The 12,760-nt window shown below is 37.8% G+C and overlaps 1 protein-coding gene across 4 annotated transcripts in view; it reads left to right on the top strand.

Moving 5' to 3' along the window:
• Positions 1-10,319, top strand: part of PNPLA8 (patatin like domain 8, phospholipase A2) — a 40,969-nt gene extending 30,650 nt beyond the window's left edge. For all 4 annotated transcript variants that reach the window (XM_071803284.1, XM_065854396.2, XM_065854413.2 and 1 more), the window contains 2 exons: positions 7,230-7,425; positions 9,188-10,319. In XM_071803284.1, coding sequence (XP_071659385.1) covers positions 7,230-7,425; positions 9,188-9,462 — 471 coding nt within the window. In that variant the 3' untranslated portion in view covers positions 9,463-10,319. The remainder of the gene's footprint in view (positions 1-7,229; positions 7,426-9,187) is intronic.
• Positions 10,320-12,760: the final 2,441 nt, after the last annotated feature.

Genomic DNA, 12,760 nt, shown 5'->3' with positions numbered 1-12,760 from the left:
ATCAGCTCATTCTGGAATTGTTAAAAATTTGTTGTATATGAGGATTGCATTAATATCTGTCACCAACTGAGGCCTGTGGGAATAAGCATAGTGCAGAATACATTATAAATTGTATGTAGTTGACCCAATACCATCCCTATTAGCATGGTTGTGAAGCAAGGGTGAATCTTTCTACATAAATTACATGAAATATTTCTAGAAAGAGATAACTGCAGGTCATTGTATGCTTTATAGAAAGCTAGCTAATTTATTTAAAAAAAACCCTGTCCTCACTCATATCTCTTGCAGAAAAGTGGATCAGAGTCACCATTAGAATGAAGCTAAAACTAATTGTTCTATTGCACTGTACATTTTAGACAGAGATCTGTTAGAATATTGGCACCACCATCCATTACTGTCACCAAGACAAAGAGGAAACAATTCTACTTCTGTACTGTTTCATGTATATAAAACATTATATATTTTATGGGCTCAAAATAGTTTGTGCACAGACATAAATATTTCCCGTGCTTGCTGGGAGCTCCTCTTAACAGTTTCATCCTCAGTACTACTGAGGACCAGACTGACTGATTACTCACAAGAGAGCCATAATGTAATATTTCAAACATTTTTGTATATATTTAACAGGACATGACAATAATGTAACCTTCTATTGAGAAGAGTATATTTGTGCTGGACACCACAGGGGCTAGTTGATTTCACAGTTAAATCTGAATGTATAGATTTCTTTTTCAACAAGCATATATTAAAAATGTAATTTGGCAGCCAAGTGATGTTTGACTGAACAAGCCTTAAAGCTTTCTAGTTGGAGGCCTGTATCTAGTGGAGTGCCTCAAGGGTCATTACTGGGGCCGGTATTATTCAGTATATTTATCAATGATTTGGACGAGGGAATAGAGTGTACAATCAGCAGGTCTACTGATGACACAAAGCTGGGAGGAGTGGTTGATACGCCAGAAGTCTGTGCTGCCATCCAGCAGGACCTGGACAGGCTGGAGAGTTGGGCGGGGAAAAGTTTAATGAAATACAACAAGGGCAAGTGTAGAGTCTTGCATCTGGGCAGGAACAACCCCAGGTTCCAGTATAAGTTGGGGAATGACCTATCAGAGAGCAGTGTAGGGGAAAGGGACCTGGGGGTCCTGGTGGACAGCAGAATGACCATGAGCCAGCACTGTGCCCTTGTGGCCAGGAAGGCCAGTTGCATCCTGGGGTGTATTAAAAGGGGGGTGGTTAGTAGGTCGAGAGAGGTTCTCCTTCCCCTCTACTCTGCCCTGGTGAGACCACATCTGGAATATTGAGTCCAGTTCTGGGCCCCTCAGTTCAAGAAGGACAAGGAACTGCTGGAGAGAGTCCAGTGCAGGGCAACCAAGATGATTAAGGGAGTGGAGCATCTCCCTTATGAGGAAAGGCTGAGGGAACTGGGTCTCTTGAGCTTGCAGAAGAGGAGACTGAGGGGTGACCTTATTAATGTTTACAAATATATAAAGGGTGAGTGTCAGGAGGATGGAGCCAGGCTCTTCTCAGTGACAACCAACAGTAGAACAAGGGGTAATGGGTTCAAAGTAGAACACAAGACTTTCCACTTAAATTTGAGAAGAAACTTCTTCTCAGTGAGGGTGACAGAACACTGGAACAGGCTGCTCAGGGAGGTTGTGGAGTCTCCTGCTCTGGAGAAATTCAAGATCCGCCTGGCCACATTCCTGTGTAACCTCATCTAGGTGTTCCGCTCCAGTGGGGGGATTGGACTAGATGATTTGTTGAGATCCCTTCCAATCCCTGACATTCTGTGGTTCTGTGAATATAGTAACATTCTCGTAATGGCACTGGGTGCCCAGGGCAATGACAGGACTCGGTCAGGATGTGAATCAAAGTTATCTCTATGAGTAGATCTTACAAGTAGTTAAAGAGCTTACCTCTTCTCATTCCTGTGCTCTACTCTGAGTACATTTGCTGCTACCTATGTAAATGTATTGATCTGATTTTACAGAATGATTTGGCAAGGCACACCTTTTTTACTTATGGAAACTAGAGTAAATGTTTTTAGAGTAGGTATTTTAATTTTTGTAAGAAGTAACCCCTTGTAATAGTGCAGCAACTGTTCCAACTCTGCATTTGAAGCAATAAGCCCTGTCCTTAACCTGCATGTTAGTTATCTCTATGCTGGCTTTTAACATAGAATTTGAAAAATACTTTTCAGAATTCCATTCAGAATCATAGCCTGTGTTGTCCTAGCCTGTGATAGCTTTGTACTAATTTTGTCTCCGCTTCTTCGCAAAGACAATGAAAGTAAACAACAGAGCAAGTCTGTTAAAAGTGAACTAAAATGCAAAGCATGTCTGAATAGGCAGTGAGGTGAAATGGTTACTATGGAGCCACCAAACTCAGCTTCCAAGTATCAGACTTGTCTTTCTTCATTTATGTATCCTTCACCCAGTGCTAGATTATTTTCTTCACTAAACTTAGCATCATGGAGGTGAAACTGTGCAGTGCATAGAGTGTTACACAGAACAGTTATAAGTCACAACTTGAGTCTGACAAAATTAGGAATTGCAGTGATAGCCTATGAATGTACAGAGTGTTCTGAACTTGCTAGAAACAACTGCTCATGGTAAAGCATGGTTCAAATTAATTTTTTTTCAGCATCTCAATTTTAAATAATTGTTCCTAAAGTTTTGACTTAAATATGTGAGTAGTGACTTCATACATCTTCACCATAATTATTTAAATGGAACAAGATTTTCAGAAGGTTCTGTGCTACCTGGTTCCCAAGTGGTGTGGAGCATTTGCTTTTGTTGAGGCTTCCCAATGTATTTTCCTTCTGAATGTTGAATTTGCCCCATCTAGCTCAGAATGTTTAACCAGGTCTTTCTTTATCCCTAGAACTGGGTAAGCAGGGTATGTTCACCAGAGCGTTTTCATTGGAGCATATGCCCACAAAAGATGGATTTTTCCTGCTTTAAATAATTTATGATCTGGTAGTTAAATCATGAGGGAGCCTTCTCTGACTATTTTCCAGCTATCAGAATACTTAACAGAAATATTAGCTGCAGCTTTAGATTTCTGGCGAACTAACAGCAGGCCCTAAAAGTATGGTTACAGTTGCATTTGGAGGTTTTTGAAAAATCTGTATAAAAAAGCATTTCCTTTTGTTCACTTGGGAATTAGTTGATAAAATATTAAACAGAACAGCTGGATGTTTACCACTTGGAAAGCCTTTGGCCAAAGCCTGAAAGTTATGTCCCAGTCCGTGACTTCACGGCTTTACTGTTGCTAACAAGCTTGGTTTTATATGTATTAAGCTCCATCTTAAGATTAAGGTATTTGATTATTTCCGTTATTTTTATTAGAAATGTTTACAAAAAAAAAGGCTCCTTCCCTGCTGTTCACCTGCTTGATGACATTCGGAAAGTTACAAAACCTTTTTCAGCATATAGTTGCATTAACATACGTACTATGGCACTTCGTGTTTAGTGTACTGCCAGCAAATTAACTTGGCTCAAGTGTAGAGTGGTTTTGCAAAGTTCAGAATATGAAGAAGCTTCTAGTACTTGCCAGTGCACTGACCATAGCAGCAGAGAATAATGCAAAAGGGAACGGGTGACTCGTATGTTTGGGAAGTTGAAAAGAGTTTTCAGTTGGGTTGAGAACTGGCTAAATAAGAAGAGATGGTGAAATGCAGGGAAGGACAGACAATGTAATAATGGGAGAGCAGAGAGAATGAGGGGTCTGCTCTGGCTGCTTGCCCAGTACTGAGTCCTGAGTTAGAACTTGGGACATTTGCACATTTTTGTGGATGCTGGTCAGCAATTTAGCCATTTAAAGAGTTCCTGTAGGTTATTCTTTCAGTTACAGATTCCAAGATATGACTTGCATATGGAAAATTCATGTTTGCATTTTCCACAGGACTTTTGACTAGACTGACATAGTTCAAAGGGCAAGCATGAAGAAGGGTATGGCATGATTTCCTTTTTTTTTTTTTTTTTTAATTTAGATCTGGCTTTTACATTTTTTATTGCTAGATTACTATATTTCTCAGGAAGGTTTCTTTGTCCAGTTTTATGAAGACAGAGAATAATGTAATATAAATAGAAAGGTTAGTTTCTGTTTTTTAATCTTAGAACTGGAAAATTCTTTGTTTACAGTTTTCTTAGAATTCATGTTACGTGTGAAATCATTGCAACTAATTTTAAAACTTGTGATATATTTTTCCACAAGAATTTCAGCTTTTGACATAATTAGCTCTAAGGTTTCTGGAGATGCAGAATTAAATAAATTATTGCAGTAATTCCTGGGTTGAGTCTTTAGTAGTCTGATTGAACTAATAACGTTATTTACTGCTTCAGTGTTGATCATTGTAAGCAAAAGAGCAATATGATTAACATCTTTGTTTAACAGAGTAAGCAGATTTCTTGAAGCATGATATTGATCAGGATGTGGTCGTTATCAACCATAATCTGTTTGAAGGGGAAGAAAAAACTCAATTGCCTGCCTTATTCAGTCCTACTTCTAACTTTCCAAAAATGATATGTATCTGTATAAATGTTAGAAGTTATGTTAAAGGTGTCTAAATTGAGAATTATTAGGAATGGATATTTACTGTCCTTTCAATAAACCTAAATTGGAGAATGTTTAAATATGGAAATGATTGCACGAAGCTGTTGGTTATCATCACAATATACATTTGGTATGTGTACTCCACCTTTCTTTGATGTTTTATGTGTCAATATCACAAAAACATTGTAGTAGTCTCGTATTATATACCCCTAAACTTTTGATAACACTGATTTTTCCTATGGTGGAGCAAACATCTTTAATTAAATTATATTGACAAGATCAGTGGAAATTATTTGGTAAGCAGGTTTTTAATCTAGGATTTAAAGAAAAACGTAAGCACCAAAAAGATAACTATTAAGATTTTAGATTAAGATTCATCAGGAATTATACCAAGGACAAAAACATCCTTGTATTTAGTTTTCTGTGTAGAAACTAATTTAAACATAACCAAAGGATAATAGCCACTGAAGAGACCATTCATTTTAGCAGTGTTTTGAGCAAAGGGGACAGTATCCAGAAAGAGTTCAAAGAGCTTTTTGTAGCTTCAAATGAAAGCTTAATTAAAAAAAAAAAAAAAAAAAAATCAAAAAACCTCTCCGCTCAGTAATCCTGTTTTTACTTATTTATCTTGCACAGCTGTAGTTAAAAGGAGTTTCTGTTAAATGTTTAGCAATTCCAAAACTTTTTTTTTTATTCTTAGCTATTCCTGGGTACACTTGCTTTTTTTTTTCAATTGTTCTTGTAATGTGATGATCAGGTATGGGATACAGGGAGTTTGAGGAGCTGTAGGGTATAGGGAGCTTTTGCATAATGCTTATCATACTCAATATTCTGTTTATTTTATATTTTACATGTTTTCTTCATATAGCTTTTTGAACAGCTATAAAGGTCTTTGTCTCTGCTATTGATAATGTTTTCTTAAGTTTTGCCTTTATAACTGTTTTTTAAAGGCATTCCTAATATCGAGAGTCTTATTGAATTCAGAGTTTCTTAGTTGGAGTCAAGATCATTTTACTGAAGTCAAAGTACTGAACATACTTTTTGAGATTTTCTGCATCAAAATTTCCTCATCTGGATGCTTGTCAGACATACTGATTCCTGTTAGTCCTAAAGTATCTTATCCCAGCCTCATCACACACTTTTGACATGTTGCTAGCAAAAGTTGCCTCTGAAGGATAAAAAAGGTGATCATGAGTAGTCAGTATGGATTTACAAAGGGGAACTCATGATTGACCAGCCTGATAGCCTTCTGGCTAGCTTGGTGGACAAGTGGAAAGCAGTGGTTGTTGTTTACCTGGATTTTAGTAAAGCCTATGACACTTATGTCCCATAACATCATAGGCAAGCTGACAAAGTATGGGTTACATATGTAAACAGTGAGGTGGATTGCAAAATAGCTGAATGACCAAGCCCAAAGAGTCGGGATCATTGTCACAAAGTCCACTAGGAGGCAGGTCACTGGAGGTGTAGCCCAAGTGTTCTATACTGGGGCCAGTACTATTTAACATCTGCATTTAATGATGTGGATGATGGGATAGAATGCACATGCAGATGGTACAAACCTGGAAGAAATGGCTGGTACAATGGCTGTTTGGGCCACCACTCAAGAGAGACTGCAACAGGCTGGAGAATTTTCATGAAGTTCAACCAGCAGAAAGGTAGAGTTGTGCATCTGGGGAGGAATAACCCCATGCACCAGCCCATGCTGGAGACTGACTGGTTTTAAAGCAGCTTGGCAGAGAAGGGCCTTGGGGTCCTGGTGGACAACAAGCTAAACATGAGCCAGCAATGCACCCTTGTGGCAAGGAAGGCCAACAGCATCCTGGGCTCCATTAAGAACAGTGTTGACAACAGGTCAAGAGAAGTGATCCTTCCTCTGCACAGCTGAGGCCTCATCTGGAGTACGGTGTCTGTTCCCAGTACAAGAGAGATATGAGCATACTGGATCAAGTCCAGTGCAGGGCCACATCATATGAGGAGAGACTGAGAGAGCTGGGACTGTCCAATGTAAAGAAGGGAAGGCTCAGAGATGATCTTACTAGTGTGTACTAGTGAAGGATGGAAGGGAATGAAGGTGACAGAGCAGTGCCCACTGGCAGAACAAAAGACAATGGCACAAACTAAAACACATAAAATTCTATCTGAACACAAGAAAATTTTTCACTATGAGGGTGGTCAAACAGTGGAACAGGTTGCCCAGAGAGGTTTTGGAGTTTCCATTAGTGGAAATACTCTAAAATCTGTGTGGACATGGCCCTGGGCAATGTGCTGTACGGGACCCTGCTTGAGCAGGGAAGTTGGACCAGTAATAAACATTTTAAGATGCAGACTTTTTGGTTGTTTAAAAAGGTAGTCAATATGCTTATCTGTCTTATCCAAAAGCTCTCCAGAAGATGAAGTCATAAGTTCTTCAGATATCCCAGTGAAGGCTGCTGTTCCAGCCTACCTCTTCTATATAACAGCAGAACTGACCGCCGAGCCAAGAGCTGCTCTGACAGGGTTGATAAGCTCAGGCAGCCCAGCTGCGCAGCTGCTGCATAGCACAAGCAGAGCCGTTGCACAACAGATGGAAATTAATGCTTATTTTATTTAATTGATTTTGTATATTGCTGTTGTACTAGTTTACTTCATAGTTGCAGTTACTTTTATGACTAATATTTGTATTTGATTTCCAGGATGGAGGTCTGCTTCTAAATAACCCTTCTGCTCTGGCAGTTCATGAGTGCAAGTGTCTTTGGCCAGATGTTCCATTGCAGTGTCTTGTATCGCTGGGCACTGGACGATACGAAAGTGATGGAAAGACAAGCGTCACGTACACCAGTTTGAAAGCCAAGCTCACAAATGTTATCAGCAGTGCAACTGATACAGAAGGTTGGTGTCTTCAGATACATTTGTGTTGTGACTCTTCTAAGGCTTTTATGTTTCTTATAGATCCAACTCAGCAATCTGAGCCTTTTGTCTTTCCCCTTCTCCTCTCTTCCTGCCCCATTGAAACTACTTGAAATGTTTCTGTGTAATTAATGCATAGTTGGTGCTTTAGTACCAGTATTACAGGTTTTCTGGAGATGATAGTCTTATCTCCATGAGTTCATATTCTCTGTATTGTTGCTAAGCTCTTTCAGTTTGAGTTCTCAAGTGTTAATAGGAGGTGGTTGATATCGCTATACCAGAGAGAAAAGATACCTTAATGAGAATGACAATGCTAATCCAACAGGATTTATACAAAGCAATATTTTACTTGTGTTTCTGAATAAAGGCATACTCAGGAATTCATTTCAATAGAAAAATCATTTTCTTATTTGGTGTTTTGGGTTTTTCTTCATAATCAGAAAAGCTTAATAGTTAATATAGGACATAGTATGGTTTTCAACAGCTTTATAAAAAGTATTTTAGCTTTTTTCTATGTGTCTTTAACACGTGCTTTTCCAAGGACTATAGTGTAAGAAATCTAGGTTTTGGGATTACACTGTTATTTGCACAATTGTGGGAAAAGAGAGGTGTGTCTACTTTCTATCAAGGGAAGGAGCAGTTTCATTGCAGCTGAAAAATCAGGCAAGAAATTTGATGGGGAAAAGGAGGAAAGTTCATTATGGAGACCAAAGGAGAGGAAATGGAAAAAGGGGAGAGTAGATTTGAGCAAATGGAAAGTTATATTATGAAAGAAAAAGGGAAAAGTATTAAACAGGGCAAGAAGGACTGGATGTGGTGGGACAAGATCAGAGAGACAGCAGAGGAATTTACAGGAGGACAGACCAAGCAGAGAAGATTACACGGTAACAAGAGTCTTTTGCTGTGGTCTTGCCTGTGATGTTTTTTTCATTTTAGATTTTGTTTTTTATATAGCAGAAAAAGAATGGGGAAGTGTGGTAAGAATGCAAAGATGATGGAAATAAGAGAAAGATAAGTAATGAAAATGGAATTTGAAGGGAACCAATCAATAGAAAAGAGATTTAAAAGAAGAGAGAAAATAGCTTATAAAAGAGAGGGAAAAAGGAAGAGGAGAGAGGAACATCTAAATACATTGCATAGCTAATTTATTGTTGTACTAGTTAACTGGACTGTTGTATTTAACATGAGCACTTCAAATTAAATGAAGTGTAAATTCAAACTCAGTATCTCTAGTAATGTATAAAAAAATAATCAGTTGCAAACAAAAGAAAGCTTTAAAACTACATACTTTTTATTGCAGTCTCTGGGATTAGAGAAGAAGATACAGGTGTGGGTTTCATAATACCTACTTCCATTAGTACTGCTGTAACAAATCGTTTTTATGTTGAATGGGAGTACATAAGTTACATTCCGGCTCTTCAGAATATGCTCTCATTTGCAAAGGAATGGAATGTGAATGTAATTAAAAATCTGGATGGCTGCAAAGCCTTCTTAATTGTCATACCAGTGAAGTTGTCTTAGAATAAAGCATTAAGTTCTCCCTGGTAAACAGAGCTACACGGTTGTTTGCAAACCTCCTAATGTGAAAGGGATTTTGATAAGGCAATAGTGGAAAAACATTTACTCAGCAAAGCAGGATGTATTTACACTTACTGTGTCACTCCAGAGCACTTGTTGTTCAGAGACTTTAGAACTGTTTGTCTCTTATAAATATAACTGTTTCCTTTATTTGTTTTCAATACAGAAGTTCACACTATGCTGGATGCACTGTTGCCTCCAGATACTTACTTCAGATTTAACCCTCTTATGCATGAAGACATACCCCTTGATGAAAGTCGTAAAGAGAAACTAAATCAGCTGCAGACAGATGGAATTCGTTATTTAGAACGAAATGAAGAAAAACTGAGAAAAGCTGCAAAAATATTAACACAGGAAAAATCAGCTTTGCACAGACTTCAGGACTGGCTAAGATTAAAGGCTGACATGTATGAAGGCCTTCCTTTTCTTTCCAAGTTGTGAATATGGAAAGCATGAAACATCATAAATGTAAATCTTGTACCAGAAAATCCATTCAGTACTGTAAAGGAGAAAGGTTTATTTGGGGTAAATGACATCTTCAGAAAGCTGCCAGAATTCTGGAGAAGTAATTCAGGATGGCTCTTTTGTGCACACTTACTTCATACAAGGTTTTATGGTGTTAATTTTTTGAACTTTATGGATCTTACTGTTGCTCTACTTTGTTAAAGTCTGTAAAACTGAAAATTATGAAAACAATTGTTCTGCATTTTTGGATGTATGTACCATAATTATGGCGACTGCAAAACTTCAACTACCAGGCTTATTCAAAATTAACATAAAATAAAAATCTTCATTCACATTAGTGTAGCCAATATAACTGTTAGGCTCTTATATAGCCAGTGAATTTCATAGAAATGTAATGTTCCTAAAAAAATTTGCCCATGTTAATTGCACTTTTACATTTGAAAGATAACATATAAATTCTTATTTTCAGTGGGTTTTGTATTTAACAGTCTTGAGTAAGATGTTTGGATGACTACAAATGGTAAATTAAATTATCAAAATTAACTGATATTTTAAGGACTCGCTGCTTATTGTTTTTATCAGGATAACGTCAGATTAGTTAATTCATTATTTGAAAATAATCCAAAGCCCCAAACCTTCACTTGAGCAGCTATTCTTGTCACAGGATGAAGAAAACAAAATTGTGAAGTAGTTTACTTGTTAAGTGACTTTGAAGCTTACTACAGAAGCTTTGGGTTTGTATAACAAACTTCAGATGTATCTGGCTGAGAAAAAAATAGCAGTTGATGCATGAAATAATAAATTATGCATTTTCTTTGTCTTTTTAACTTTCATATATGCATCCTCTTGAAATTACCTTGAGTTGTGAAGTTACATTTAGCTCACTATGATCTTACTACTCATTCCCTTGCAGCTTTCTGCTTATGTTAGGAAGGGTGGTGTGGTGAACTATGATGTTGTTGTGATTTAAGCTCAGCGAGCAACTAAGCCCCACACAGCTGCTCCCTCGTTCCCCTCTCTGGTGGGATAGAGGAGAGAATCAGAAAAGTGAGAAAACTTGTGGGTTGAGATAAGAGCAGTTTAATCTGCAAAGGCCATGCATGCAAGCAAAGCAAAACGAGGAATTAATCCGTTACTTCCCATGGGCAGGCAGGTGTTCAGCCATCTCCTGGACAGCAGGGCTGCACCACATGTAATGGTTACTTGGGAGGACAAACACCATCTCTCTGAATGTCCTCTCTTCCTCCTTCTTCCCCCAAAATATATGCTGAATGTGGTGTTATATGGTGTGGAATATCCCTTTGGTCAGTTGGGGTCAGCTTTCACAGCTGTTTTCCCTCCAGATTTCTTGTGCACCCCCAGCCCACTCACTGCTGGGGTGGGGTGAGGACCAGAAAAGGCCTTGACTCTGTAAGTGCTGCTCAGCAGTAACTAAAACGTCCCTGTGTTATCAACACTGTTTTCAACATAAATCCGCAACACAGCACTCCATTGGCTACTAGGAAGAAAATTAATTCTATTTCAGGCAAAACCAGTACAGACAATATAGTATGTCAATGAAATGGTATTTTCAACAACAAGAAGGTACATGTGAGTTCTTAGACATGGTATGACTGCAGTGACATTTGAGTTGGACACAGTCACTGTCACAGGTTGGGCACATGCCCATTAATACGATCACTTGATAGATTTCCAGGTGAGATTTTGCCTCTTAGTGGGCAGCTACAGTACATGAAAATAATTATTAGATAAAATGTATGTTTTATGCAGTAGATAAAACATTCAGTTTCACAAAAAAAAGTGCATTTGTCACTTTGCCTTTCAGGACTAATCACTTGCCACTGCATTATCTGCTATAAATGACATTTACTTTGATAGTCACCTTCTGTACTTGTCTCAAATCACTGAAAATGGTACGAAGCTGCCTTTGGAAAGAGACTTGGAGGAAGACATCTGAGATGCTTTGTTATCTTAAGAATTGTGAAATAGTATTCTGTGATGGTGCAAGAAAACATTTGATAGGGCTATTATTTTTTAAATCTGATGTATTTTTAATTTTTACCTGTGTCATTTTACTCAGACATACGTGCTTTTCTGGTGCTCCCTCTGTTCTGTGGCTTGTTTGTGCCAATGAAGTTAATAAGTCTCATTGGTATGTAAGCTGTAGCCTTCACGTTTTTAAATTGTTTCCAGTGCAAACAATTTCTAGGTGTATAAGGACTAAAAAAAGCCTTTGTCATTCAGTGCATTGGGAAGTGAAAGAGAAGAAACGAAAAGTTAAAAAGCTACAGCAATGTAAAGATAAGAAGTGAAAGAATGTTCATTCTGCCCCCTGCTTTGTTTTTATAACGATGAACACCAAAAGTACTTCCTTGAATAGGGCAATAAAAATACTAAAAAGGACGGTTTTACGATCTTGGTACAACTTCCCCTCTCCATGCCAATTACTAGGAACTGAGTAAAAGAATAACAAGAGATCAAACCTCTCCCATTGGTGTGAGATATTTTAAGCATATTAAAAAAAATCAATGTTCTGATCAAGGCACCTTGTACAGATTTAAGCTCTGTTGCCAGCATCTTAAATCGAAATAGACAATGGGGGATAATCTCATGTAACAACATACATAATATACTTCTTCCTCTCCGGTAAAGGAAAAGTCACAGCATCATCCATAAGACTATCAAAGGCAATATTCTGAATTCATAGGTTTCCAATCATAGCTTTTTGGGATAAGCATTTATTTAAGAAAACACTTATCTGTAGTGAAAAAAGTGGTAACATTTCCATTTATTTTTTATACAAATAAAACCTGTGAGTTACTAATGTTCAGACACTGGGCTAAGTGCATACACGGGGGTAAGCGATGCAGGTGGATTGTTGTTTCTCTTTGCCATAAAGCAACAATTTTTCTTCATTGAGAAGTTTTCTGAATACTCTGTACTCTTCTCATGGGAAAAGGTATTATACTAGGAGTTTATTAGAGAATGCAAACCAGGAAAGCTACAGATATTTTGAATCAGTACAGAATATCTCAAACTAGCTTAATAAAGTATCACGTTATTTCTAGGTTTTTTTGAGCTGCCTGAAAAGCTTCCACCACCACTCTGTTGAAAAACAACCAACCAACCAACAAGTAGTTTTGTTCAGAGCCTTGGCTTTTCTAATCCACCTTCCAGAGGACTACATTAAACATGTTTTAGGCTGATGAGTGCGGCCATTTGGCTGACTTTGAATATCCCATATTTAAAAATGGCAATATACTTGCTAAGACAT

Source organism: Patagioenas fasciata, chromosome 1 (genome assembly GCF_037038585.1).
Source record: "Patagioenas fasciata isolate bPatFas1 chromosome 1, bPatFas1.hap1, whole genome shotgun sequence".
Taxonomy (NCBI): Eukaryota; Metazoa; Chordata; class Aves; order Columbiformes; family Columbidae; genus Patagioenas; species Patagioenas fasciata.
Note: the sequence above shows the minus strand (reverse complement) of the source record. Positions and strands in the feature narration are given on the sequence as shown.